Raw genomic sequence first — 13,583 nt, 5'->3', positions numbered from 1 at the left:
CTCTCCCCATTACTCGTCCCCAAGAAAGGTTTTATGCTAATAATTATTTTGAGTAATTACCAATAGTGTCCACTGCCTTTAAGACTTACTGCTAACTGCCGCCGGATTAGAAATGTGCATGGAAAAACACGTGGCAAATTTTAAAATTAAATTGCTCACACTGGTCGACATAGAGGGCGCTGTTGGTCTTTTCCACTCAACCGAAAAGAGCCAAATGACTTATAAAAGTGACATGTTTAATTATTAATGTTCATTTTTATGACGAATTTTGTGACACACTGCTTCTTATCTCCCAAAAGCCAAATGTCATCAGAGATTTTTAACAGGTCAATCAAAATATATAGATTATGCATTGTTTGTGCGCATCTTTTCATCACAAAAAGCAGACGACAATGACCAAAAAAAGGCGACCACAAAAAATACAGCCCGCCCTCATGAGTTTGACAAGCTAACCTTTGACCGAAAAATACACGTGCGGATTGTGTTGAAATACATTGCGTTGCACAGGGCTGGAGAAGTTCACGGGGTTGTTTTCTTTACAAAAGTTATCGACTAAATCGTTGTAGTTTATGGTTTTTAGACGGAATACACGCAATATTTGTTGTCTAAAGATGGATGAGTTTCGCTGGGACATCACGTCAAGTCTTGGTAGACTTGTGTCTACCGTTTCACAACCAACAATAATTTCGTACTGCCAAGAATTACTCGCAAAACAGGTAGGCCCTAACCTCCTTAAAAAAGCCAAAGGATATTATTAAAAGGGGCTGCTCTTTTAAAATTATTTAAATTTTATTAAAAGTCGGGTCATTCATAAGTCAGTAGTTGGAAATATAAATCCGCTCTGAGCTCGTTTGGATTTTGAAATTAAGTGAATGGAATTGAATTGAAAAAAAAAGCTATTCGTGGCAGTATGTATGTGGTAAGTTGACGATCTGCATCTGCATGCATGGCAATGGCATGATCACGATGCATCTGTTAACTACTGTTGACCACGAAGAGTGTGTTCCCAAACGCGTGTCCGTATGTTTTGTACACAAAGCACGGTTTGGGTATTTTTTCTTTCCAGGACGACCGTGTGCAGATAATTCTCCACGTTTCCTGGTGCTGGGTGTTGCCTGTGGGGGCGGGTGGGGGGGGGGGGGATGTATTTGTGGTGTGGGTGTAGGGTACTTGTCAGAACGAAAAAAACCTGTCCATATTTAAGCATTGTATTATGTATATATCGAAGTGCTGGAGGTATTTTATTACTAAAATATTACCAGTGCTGGTAATGCGTAGTGTTCGAAAATTGTTTATTGAAAACACATGACACAATTTCTTTCAATGTTAATATACACCTTGTTTTGATGGAAGTTGCCAATTATAAATAAGATACATTTTGGTGTTTAAATAAAAACAAAAAGTTTCACCCAAATGCCTGTTTTGACAAACAACTCTTTTCTTCTTGATTGTATCACAATAGATGATGTGACCTATTGTATGTTTACATTCAAACCGCCCTCTGTTGACAAAACACTGTATATGTCATGTTTTGTCGGGCAAAAAGACGCGTAGTCATGGTAAGATTGCATACACTTTCTAGCTGGCTGCCAAATCACAAAGGTTTTGCCTGGCGGTATGCGCGCGAATCATGTTATGGTTTTCGAGTGACGGCAGAGGTCACATCGTCTATAGGGAAACCACCATTATAGGGCTGGATATAGATATCTCATTTGGTAGAGCCCTGATACGCTAATCCAGAGATCGTTGGTTAAAATCCCGCTCCAGTAAATTTGTCTTTGTTCAAACCCAAACTATTTTTTTGATAGATTTGGACACCAGCAGACCGCCAGCAGCTTCTTGCAAAGCTGTCTGAGTATCTTCCCCATCCACAATGCACTCTACCTATCGCTGTAGCCTTCCGTCCCATCTTGCTGGAACTGCTGGAAAGAGCTGGAAAGCAGCTGAGAACAAGAGATTGCTTTTCCTTGGAGGGTCATGAACGCCTTTGCATAGCGTTGGGTGGACTCCTTACACTTCACCCAGATGCTTACAGGTATTATTTGTTTTTCAATTTTGATCCTAGGGTTAGCACTTCATTGCTTATTGCTAAAAATGTAACAATAACAAATAAAGTAATGTGTATTTTATGGTAATTTTAAGTGGGTTGTTCACAAAGTACTTCAATAACAAATTAAATTTCTGGGAAGGTTCTATTGATGACAACAACTGACAGATATTTATCGCAAATATAATTACTCATCAGGTCTCCATTGAAGGGATACGTTTGGCAATCACTCTTAAAATGAATGGCAATAAAAACTTACTTGGTTAGAAGTACAGTAGCTTTCGATAGTTGAGAGACATTTTCACTTCAAAGTAATTTGGTTAAATGGAAAATGAGATAACTTTTGGGATGTGATGCGACTATTTCAGGCACGGATTTTCATCTTTGAGAGGGTAAGGTCATTTTAAAGGGCACTTCCATTGGAGACACTTAACAGCTACAGGAAACTTTTGTAGGTGCACCAAGGCCAAGACATGGGGCAACAGAGCTCATGTCCTCCATGACCTCCGCCCAGTTCCAGGCTTGATCGAGCAATAATGCGCTAAGGAAACAGACTTGGGTTGGAAAAGTTTGCGGTAACACCATGTAGTGAATATCTCTCAATGATTTGGAGTTGTTCTGAAAAGAACCGTTGGCTTCAACTCAACGTTTCGATCAGTTAGAAGCCAATCAGAGCATACTGATCGAAACGTCGAGATGAAGCCAGCGGTTCTTTGCAGAAAAACCCCAACTCAGTGAGAGATATTCACAACATGAAAAGTTTCAAATCCTACAGACTTGGGTTGGATTTCACAAAGAGTTAAGGCCAGTCTCAACTGAGGACTAGCCTTAAGTTTTTAATATCTCTTAGTCCTAACTCTTTGTGAAATTGACCCTTGGTAAATTTTAGTTAAATTTTGGTTTAAACAAAGAAAATAATTTATATTTTGTTTAAAGGAAGTGGACACTGTTGGTAATTACTAAAAATAAATGTTAGCATAAAAACTTACTTGGTAACCAACAATGGAGAGCTGGGTTGATAGTTTTAAACATTGTGAGAAACGGTTCCCTCTGAAGTGTCGAAATTTTCGAGAAAGAAGTAATTTTCCACGAATTTGATTTTGAGACCTCAGAATTAGATTTTGAGGTCTCGAAATCACACATCTGAAAGCACACAACTCCGTATGACAAATGTGTTTTTTCTTCATTGTTATCTCCTATTTCGACGACCAATTGCGCTCAAATTTTCACAGGTTTGTTCTTTTATGCATATGTTGAGATACACTAAGTGAGCAATTACCAAAGGTGTCCAGTGTCTTTAAAGTTCCATTCTCCTTTGATTTCTTGACTAGGTTTTTGATGAAATACCTACAGACATCACCCCCAGTGTTTGAGAGGTTACTGGCGGGAACATCAGAAGTGAAAAAGGCAAAGAAAAAGGTTTGTGCATTAAAAACCCTTAGTTTAGGTCAAGGCCTTCAATCTTGAGCAATCTTCGAAATAAAAGTGCAAACGACTCTAGTCGTTTTCTGGCTGATGACCGTGAACCATAGCTCTATGCCGTGAACACATAAAAAGTCCAAACTCACTTCTTTTCAGCTATTTTAAGAATGACTGGTCCTCTCTGCCTGCAGCACACTGTGAAGTGACAAATTGCTATTGGTAACCAACGATGCAACGACCATCCACGCAAATAGTCCACTAGACTGGTCCAACTATCATTGACTAATGCAGGTTCGATCAGAGTTAGTCGAACTATGGTTAACTATGGTCAATGATCGAACTTGCTCCTTGTGTCACTTTACAATGACATGCCTGGACTGTTGGATAAGACTGGTATTTCTTATCCATTGCTTGACAGTTATTATTAAGAAGTAAAAGTGCCGTGGCTGAGCGTTTAAAAGCACCGAATTCAAACTCTGGCATTTCTGATTAGCACATAACGTGTAAATATTACTGTTGTATTCTGTTAAACAAAATACTTTAAAACAAATACTCATAGATTTACGAACTTTTCCAACACGATTCTGCAGAAATCAAAGCGACGGATTCCGACCCCTACTGTAACGGACATCTTGAGAACATGTCACACATATCTGGAGTTCTCAAAGGAGGCATTCGTTGATCTTTGGGATTGGAGTCCGATCCTGAAACTTTCTGAAGATGGTGACGCTACAACAAGATGGTAAGTTTGTCATTTTGTACTCTGATCATGGTTGTGTGCACCCAGGATGGGTTTAAAGAGACTGGACACGATTGATAATTACTCAAAATAAGTGTAGGCAAAAAAAAACTTGCCTGGTAATGAGCAATTGATAAAACATTGTGGGAAAAGGCTCACGCTCCCTCTAAAGGGTATTGACCAATTGAGCCCAAATGTTCACAGATTTGTTATTTGATGCATATGATGGGATACATCAAGTGATAACGCTGTTCTTTGACATTATTTTACCAAAAGGTGTCCAATGCCTTTAAGTCTACAGCATTCTCCCTTAACAGTGGTTCGCTGGCATAGTTAAACAAAACCAAATACAGTACAATACAATTATGACTTCACAGGTATGCCCTACGCATTGATGCAATATTGACCAACATGGGTGATCAGCAGACCCAGCATCTACTGAGACGTCATTTCACCAACGACGCCTTGAGACAGTTCACCATCCAACATGAGCAGTCCAAACGGAACAAAGCGTCCAGCCACGAGAAGCAGCTCCTTTTGAATCCACACATGACCTTTGACCCTGACAAATCAGGGAGCGGTACCCACACAATGCATCAGTTGATTGACACTGACATGAGTCCAGCTACTGTCGCAGTGTGTGGAGTTTTGCTGCCAGTAAAAACAGCAGTTGAGAAACAGGTATGTGGCGTTAATTCTTAACATGGGCCCAATTTCACCTGGTGGTTAAGCCGGTAACCAGTCTCTGCTTAGCAAGAGTTATTTGTGGCATTTTCCTTAATTCCCTCCTGTATAGCCAGCTATGTTATGGCTTGCCATTTGTATTGTAAGGATTAATAAATAGTACTCGTCGTAAGTTTTTATAGCACGACCAAGATTTATGATGTCGTGTGAATTGGGTCAATATAATTTGTAGTCCCCAAAGTATTATTCTTTTTATTTTTTTCGTCAGGATAATTCTAAGACTCTAGTAAGGGTTCCATCGACCGCTCGCAATCTTCACAGCCTGGCGTTAGCTGTGTCATCCGGCACAGCTGTGCTGCTTGAGGGCGCTGTTGGTTGTGGCAAGAGCGCTCTTGTGGATCACTTGGCACAAGTCACAGGTCGGAGGAAGACACCAAATTTACTGAAAGTACAACTTGGCGATCAGACAGACAGTAAAGTAAGTTTTAATCGTTCCATCATTTACATTTAAAGCTGAAAGTTTCGGTTTTGTATTCGTTTTACAGGTTGTGTCCTTATTTTACTCTGGTGTTTCTGATCAGCAGAGTGTGGGTTTGACTCCTGGTCTTTACACTTAACACTTTTAACCAGAGTTATACTGTTCTTCCGATGGGCCATTAGGTCATAGGTCCTGTGCACTTGGATTGCTAGTTCACATAGCAACTACCCTTGTTTACAGGTTTCCTCTGGCTTGAGAGCTACAGTGATTAAATTAAAGGGATCCTTGATTTAATTACCAGATGTATCATATTGATAATAACAATAATAATGAACCTCTTATCTTAGGCTCTTATTGGCACGTACCGCTGTACTGACATTCCAGGGGAGTTTGTGTGGCAACCAGGAACACTGACCCAGGTATGTACAAAAACATACATTCATAAGTACCTCAGACAGTTTTGCTATTCCTATTGGTGGAGAGCGCATCACGTGGGGATGTTAAACGGTTGATAAAGACCAGCTGGAGTTGGTTATAACTGGTTGTTTTCAGATATCTTTAGATGCATGCTACGCATTCTTTTAAACACAAGTAATAAAAATGTGTAATACATGACAAATTTGTATTGGGGATAATTGGGGACCTTGGTCAAGTGGTTAGACTGCAGGACTTGCAATTACAAGGTTGTGGGTTCGAATCCCCCAGCTTACCGCTGATTTCACAATGACTAGAATAAATATTGTCGTCTAGTTACTGAATCACAATTTCTTGATTTGTGTAGTTCATAGTCATAGACGTTAAACCAATGTTTGTATGAGAGAGATTGGCTGTTGCCAGCTTGGTGTTTATATCCCCTTGTGGGAGTTTGCTGAGTTCCCTTGATGGGAAGATCATTCAAACAAACAAACACACAAACAAACAAACAAACAAAATGATTTGGTTACACCCATACATCTACATGTAGATGTGTGTTTAGTTCCCCAATTCCTGCGAAAGAAATATCCTAAGGCATATTACTCAGGTGGGATTTGAACCCACAACCTTTGCCATTTGCCTTATTGAGTTATGGTAGACACTATAGGAGTGCACTGCTTGGTTTGGGTGTTTACAGACAAATTTACCCAAACCTAATAGTGTCATAATGTTATGTCCACCATATCCCAAAATGGCTTACCCTAGGGCAGATGAGTAAGTCTATTTTTTCCCCTTCATTTTGAATCAGGCCGTTACTGGTGGGCATTGGATCATTCTAGAAGACATTGACTACGCTCCGATGGATGTTGTCTCTGTACTGGTACCCTTGCTTGAGACTGGTTCCCTGTCCATGCCAGGGCATGGTGATGTCGTCAGGGCGGCGCCTGGTTTCCAGCTCTTCGCCACGCAAAGGTTAACAGCTGGGCTTGGGGGTTTCTTCAGACAGCATGTATCCCATGCTGCTTTGCTGGATCAGTTGTGGTCCAAGGTCCACGTTGAGCCACTCTCGAGGGAAGAACTGCAACAGGTAATTGAAAGTCTACGTTCAATCTTATTAATAATAATAATAATAATAATGATAATTCGGGAGGCTAGTTATCCGCACTCACAGCTGAAAAGCTGAATTGCGAAGGATGCGACTTTAATGCGTTTGAGCAGTAGGCATGCGAGGGCGCCTTTGGCAGCCAGCCACATCAACTTATATATGACCACAGAGCACAGCCAAAGATAGCAAGTGTTTGATTTTTTCTGATGGGAGGAAATTGGATGGCCTGGAGAAAAACCCTCATGGCATAGGAGGGAACCAATGCACAACACTTATAGATTGCTTGTAGTAGAAGTAGAATATAATGATCCACACAAACTTGCCTCAAAATTGCACGGTTTTCCTTTTACATCGCAAAGAAACACGGTCGACCATTTTGTGGAGTCAAAATTTTGACTCCATAAAATGGCCGACCGTGTGTGTTCGCGACGTAAAAGGAAAACCGTGCAATTGCGAGTGATACTTGTGTGGATCTTTATATTCTACTTTCAAAATATCTTTCCAACGATATGCATTTTATAACAAACGGTTTCAAATGCTTTTCAAAGACCAGCTCGTCCGATCCAAGGCAACGTGTTCCTTTAAGATATATCAAAGTCACACTTCTAGGGGTTACGATCGAGCAAGGCTTTCTGGGAAATAAACCAAAAATGACATTGAGATCGGACATCACTGGGAATTAACAAAAACAAAATTATTGTTTTATTTTGTGTGTGCAAGTCGCCAGTCACACAAGGCCTGAAGGTCACTTCAAGATGTGGGCTACAATAAATTTTTCCAGGGGCCGTTGCCACCTACAGTCCATACAGATGTAGGCTTGGGTATTATCCATCAGAAGCCTGGCTGGTAGAGCAGAAAGCACTACATCCAAACTTTACAAAGCAACCATGGTTATGTAAGGACACATATGTCATGACCGGGACTGGAATCCACACTCTGGTGATCAGAAACACTGGCCCAATTTCCTCGAGCTGCTTAAGCACAAAAAGTAGCTAAGCATAACAAAACTATGCTTACCGGAATAAGGTTACCGGCTAAACTACCATGTCACATGTACAATTTGTGACTGGTATTCTGTTTAGCAGACAATATTTTCTGCTTAAGCAGCTCTATGAAATTGGGCCCAGAGCTTGAATCCGGTGCTCTTAAGAGATTGCTGTAACTAACAATTAATTTGACCTCTCTCTCACCAGGTTGTGGTGACCCTTCACCCCAAGTTGACTTCCATTGCTGATAAGCTTCTTGATATATTCTGCATGTTGTCATCGGGCAGCCATGAGGCGCGGGACACAACGGAGGAAAACACCATGGAACAGCATGGGCGTGTAGTGACACCAGCCGAGTTCATTGGGCACCAGGGACGATTAATATCAACCAGGTGTGTACAGCTACAATTAGTTTATTTTGCCATAAGCAGACAATATTGTTAATCTTGTTTGGGCAGGGATGTGATTCCTCAGTTTTTATCCGGATATGTTTTTTTTTTCACCTACCAATTTTTAGTTGTTTAATTTTCGATTTTTTTTTGTTTTCATAGTTAAGATTAAATTCATGAAAACATGAAGATAAAACCACATTGAAACCCACAAGTTGCAGAGTTGAGCTTTTAAAACCAAAGTATATGTTTGTAAGCAAGCTTTGCCAACAAGCTTTTTTTTTGCGCTTGCAATGTTTGATGCTTTGTGCCCACATTTCAGGTTTTTTTTGTCAATAGCCTATCACATCCCTGGAATCCCACACGAGGAATATGCCTAGTGATTACACAGATTGTATGTAAATACTCGGTTATGTATCGCGTAGTTTAATAGTTTGAAACATGCTTGACAGATTTGACAGCAAATATTTGATATGTGACACATTTTCAGGGATTTGTTGAAGTGGTGTGGTCGGGTTGCAGCAAGCTTCGATGCTTCACAGATGCACCAAAGCGCTAACCAAGTCTTCATGGAGGTATGGAAGGAGACAATAGGGCGGATTAAGAGTTATGGTGTCATTATGTTTGAATATTTTAGTTTGCAGCAATTTTTTGGAAGGGGGGGGGGGGCGAGAGAGGGAAAACAACAAGAGCATGGGTGAAACATCCAATGAAACAATCACAAGTTGACTGTTTGATGTGTTAAAGCACATGATGTGACCTAACATATGTAATATATAAAATAACCCTGTGAAGGCGGTCATTGCTCTGTAGAAAAGGGTGGAAAATCCATAAATGTTTTCACTGGTTTCAAACATTGAATTTTTGACTTTTTTTCAAAAACAATTGCATTTCAAGCAAACATATTTCAAAGGGAGTTTCCCACTATGACCATCTTTATACTATGTACGTTGTGTGCAATTCTGTGAACATTTATATTTTCACTCTTACCAATGTTATGCACACCCTTTAAAAGTAGAGGATGGCAGTGTACATGTCATCACTCTGAAAAAAACCACTGATGTATTTGGGAAGTTTAGCTGTTAGGAAAAAAGAAATAAAAATATGAACACAAAAATTTTGTGCTGTTGCTAGATGGCATTATCCCATTCGCACATGTAGGGTCGACTGCACAGATGTATTGATGTTTGATTTCGCTAGTGCATTTTTCATGTAGTAGTTTCACACGCTCACTTTAACGTTTAGTGTCCCTTGAAGTTTTGTGGGTGCCTTTGACATACACAAAGGGATACTTTGTTAATTTTTATGTTTATATACGAGGTGACCTATGTTTACATTCAAACCGTCCTCTGTTGACAAAACACTGTATGCGTCACGTTTCGCCGGTCAAAAAGATGCGTAGTCATGGTAAGATTGCATCTTTCTAGCTGGCTGCCAAAACACAAAGGTTTTGCCCGGCAGTTTCCGCACGAATCATGTTATGTTTTACGAGTGATGTCAGAGGTCACATCGTCTTTTCTTTGATTCCTTCTGAAGGCCTTGGACTGTTTCTGTGCAGTCCTCCCAAAGCCTAAGACCAGATTAGCCGTTGCTGAAGCCATTGGGGTGAGGCTCAACATTAGCCTGGAGAAATGTGGCTTCTTCGTCAAGAGCTACAAACCCAATATAGACATCCAACAAAAGTCTGTGACTGTGGGAAGAGCCAGGCTATCGAGGAAGGAGGACGATGTGCCGAAGATTATCAGGTTATTACAAAACTTTATGTCAACATTCTTTTTATTTAATTTTTGAAAAAATTGACATTACAATTTCCTTACATAGTTTCTGCTTAGAATTCTTGTTAGCCATTCCTGAGTGTTTTCTCTTTGTATTTTTTTTCCTATGTGGCTGATTTTTATATTTGTGTAAAGCGCTTTGAGGCATTGCATAAGGCGCTTTAAAATGTGCATTTATTATGAATAGTATGTTTACCTGGTTTTCCATTATATTACAATAGGTTTTTTAATTGGAACACCACTGGATTTCTTTTGGATTATCACTGGGTTTCCATAGACCTTTTCGCTAATAAAGATTGCGCAAGCGTGCAAGCGCTAATTGTTGAATGAGGTGCATGCTGGGATAGCTAGCGATCAGGTCTAGTTAGCGATCAAGCTAGCATGCACCTCATTCCACGCCTAATGAGTGCGTACCAAGTAAGGTCTATTAGATTACCAGTGGTTTTCCCTCTTGCTCATCATCTGTTATGCTGTTGTTTACTTTACTTGTTTACTGTTGTTTTCTCTTTAATCCTCCAGACAAAAGCGGTCTCGCTTTGCCTTCACCAGGCAGGCAAGCATCCTCCTTGAACGCGTTACCGTCTGCATCAACAACAACGAACCTGTCCTACTGGTGGGTGAGACGGGAACAGGCAAAACATCGGCCGTACAGTACCTTGCTGATCTTACAGGTCAAAGGTTAAAGGTCATCAATATGAACCAGCAGAGCGACAGCACTGACCTATTGGGAGGGTAAGAGTTCTCCAGGAATAATAGCCCAATTAAAGTATTCATTGTTTAATTAGCAGACGAACAAGAAACAATTCCCTCGTACTCGCGGTTGTTTCGTACACAGCGCTGGAAATCGACTAACACTGGGAACGATCAAGGTGATGTACACCGGTGTGAATCACTTTTCTTGTTACCCGGCTCGTCGAGCCATGTAACATGCGTTTTTGTTGCGCGTCACATGATTGGTTCTCGACCAATCAAACTTCACAGTTTGTTACCGAGGTATAACAAAAATCTTTGTTTTTTAAACAGATTCAAGCCAGTGGACTTCAGACAGCTCATCTCTCCGCTGCGCGAGGAATTTGAGACGCTGTTTCTGCAGACGTTCTCTCGTAAGCAGAACTTGAAGTTCCTGATCCATCTGCAAGAATGTTTCTCATCACGGCGATGGCAGGACCTGCTGAAGTTAATCAGTCACTGCCAACAAGCTGCGATGAAGAGATTTGAAAAAGGCAGCCATGATGGTATGGTCAATGTAAAATGTTGTCGGTCACAATCTAGAGTATGCAATTTAACATCTGGAAGGTTTAGGGGGCTTCTTCCTCTAGACTTAAGGACAACCAGGCCCATTACTTATTTCTAGTGGTGTACATTACAGAATTGGTCAGAGAGAAACTTGTCTAAGATCACAGATTTACATATAAAAAAAACACGGTCTAATGATGATGATAGTAGAAACACCCCATTAAATATATCTGCCTGAAATGTCATATTTGATGAGAAATAAATAAAAATAGTTTCACAATTAGAGTTTATCGCTCAGTGAGCGTTTGATTCATTTTTTTGTTTGCATCGATGTCATTTAAAATATGTAATCGGTTTTTCGCAATTTCTCATGACCCCACTGGCCGATCGATCTCAAACTGCTACAGGTTTGTCAGTTAATGTATATGGTGATTTACATAAAGTGCTTAAACTGCCAGCAACTGTTTCGTTAGCAAACACCAATTCTGTATTGTTCCTTTAACTTTGGTTCCTCATTTCAGAAGAGGCAGGTAGTAGCTCGGGGAAAGAGAGTCCAGCTCAGAGACTGCAATGGCGATCCATCGGAGAGAGAGTCCTTCAACTGAAGACTCAACTGCAGCATTCTGAAAACGCTCTGGCCTTCTCCTTTGTTGAGGTAATCTTTACCACTACAGGGTTCTGCCAGGGATTTCTTTAGTGATGGCAAAATGTTTCCCTGGAAAGCATTGAGAGATGGATCAGTTACATGGTAGATCATACAAATGGACTCAAATCAAAAAAGTGCTCAAGCTTATTTCTTTTCAATGTGTGTTATTAGCACTGTACACTCGGTACTTACCGAGCTCTGGAACAAAAATCACAGGCATTTACATATTCCATCTATCAATAATTATTGTTATTGATGATGGTTTTTGGCTGGTTGCCTTGTAGGGTACCTTGGTGCAAGCTGTGCGTAACGGCGACTAGGTGCTTCTTATGAGAAGCTATGTTGTTTTTTACCTTTGTCAATAATTATTGTTATTAATGATGGTTTTTGGCTGGTTGCCTTGTAGGGTACCTTGGTGCAAGCCGTGCGTAACGGGGACTGGGTGCTTCTTGATGAGATCAACCTGGCTACTGCAGAGACGCTGGAATGCCTGAGTGGTTTGCTAGAAAGCACCCGAGGGACAGTCACACTCCTAGAACGAGGGTAATACTACTGGACATTTAAGTTGAAACATTCCCCAACCAGAAGAATTCTTTGCGCATTTATTTAGACCTATTGCATAGGCCGCCCTCCCTGAAGCAAAAAAATCACACTCCTACAATGAGGGTAACGCTAGTTGACGTTGAAACATTCCCCAACCAGAAGGATTCTTTATTTATTTAGACCTATTGCATAGGCCGCCCTCCCTGAAGCAAAAAAATCACACTCCTACAACGAGGGTTACACTAGTTGACGTTGAAACAATCCCCAACTAGAAAGATTCTTTGCGCATTTATTTAGACCTATTGCATAGGGCGCCCTCCCTGAAGCCAAACAATCACACTACCAGAACGAGGGTAACACTAGTTGACATTGAAACATTCCGCAACCAGAAGAATCACACTCCTACAACGAGGGTAACACTAGTTGACGTTGAAACAATCCCCAACTAGAAAGATTCTTTGCGCATTTATTTAGACCTATTGCATAGGTCGCCCTCCCTGAAGCCAAACAATCACACTACCAGAACGAGGGTAACGCCAGTTGACGTTGAAACATTCCCCAACCAGAATGATTCTTTGCGCATTCATTTAGACCTTTTGCATAGGGGACATCGCTGAGGCTAAACACTCGCGTCCAATGATAGTTCTTCTTTTCATCTCACTGAGGACCCTGGTGGCATCATATGCAAGGGGTCTGTACATCTGTTAAAAAAATAGACATGGGCTTTGTGTCACCTACAGGCCTCAAATTTCATTTTTCAAAAAGCACTCTATTTGGAAAATGTTGGTCAACAGGAAACTTTTGAAGGGCCACCACTGGTGAAAAGGATGCACAGTTTCCGAGTTTGTGGCAAAACTCGATAAATCTGTAATGGAGCTTTATTGTTATGTGATTTGAATTCTTGCAGTGATTTGGATCCAATTGTTCGACACAAGAAGTTCCGACTGTTTGCTTGTATGAATCCAGCCACCGATATCGGCAAGAAAGAATTACCCCCAGGCATCAGGAATAGGTAGGTTTCTCAAAGAAATGTTTTCTGTAATGTCTTACAATTCCTTAGAAAACATGTAAAATCTGAATATCTTTTATTATCACTAAATTCACTTGTGGATTTACCAA

General features: G+C 40.6%; 1 protein-coding gene across 1 annotated transcript in view; it reads left to right on the top strand.

The window, feature by feature from the left end:
- The first annotated feature begins 427 nt into the window (after positions 1 to 427).
- LOC139946795 (midasin-like) overlaps positions 428 to 13,583 on the top strand; it is a 96,196-nt gene continuing 83,040 nt past the window's right edge. The window contains exons 1-16 of the mRNA XM_071944495.1: positions 428 to 716; positions 1,809 to 2,035; positions 3,379 to 3,466; positions 4,060 to 4,211; positions 4,586 to 4,889; positions 5,161 to 5,370; positions 5,718 to 5,789; positions 6,593 to 6,871; positions 8,083 to 8,267; positions 8,755 to 8,839; positions 9,801 to 10,009; positions 10,559 to 10,771; positions 11,063 to 11,274; positions 11,797 to 11,930; positions 12,328 to 12,464; positions 13,372 to 13,476. Coding sequence (XP_071800596.1) covers positions 570 to 716; positions 1,809 to 2,035; positions 3,379 to 3,466; positions 4,060 to 4,211; positions 4,586 to 4,889; positions 5,161 to 5,370; positions 5,718 to 5,789; positions 6,593 to 6,871; positions 8,083 to 8,267; positions 8,755 to 8,839; positions 9,801 to 10,009; positions 10,559 to 10,771; positions 11,063 to 11,274; positions 11,797 to 11,930; positions 12,328 to 12,464; positions 13,372 to 13,476 — 2,759 coding nt within the window. The 5' untranslated portion in view covers positions 428 to 569. The remainder of the gene's footprint in view (positions 717 to 1,808; positions 2,036 to 3,378; positions 3,467 to 4,059; positions 4,212 to 4,585; positions 4,890 to 5,160; positions 5,371 to 5,717; positions 5,790 to 6,592; positions 6,872 to 8,082; positions 8,268 to 8,754; positions 8,840 to 9,800; positions 10,010 to 10,558; positions 10,772 to 11,062; positions 11,275 to 11,796; positions 11,931 to 12,327; positions 12,465 to 13,371; positions 13,477 to 13,583) is intronic.

Source organism: Asterias amurensis, chromosome 14 (assembly GCF_032118995.1).
Source record: "Asterias amurensis chromosome 14, ASM3211899v1".
NCBI classification, from domain to species: Eukaryota; Metazoa; Echinodermata; class Asteroidea; order Forcipulatida; family Asteriidae; genus Asterias; species Asterias amurensis.
The sequence above is the reverse complement of the archived record's forward strand: the minus strand, read 5'-3'. Positions and strand labels throughout refer to the sequence as shown.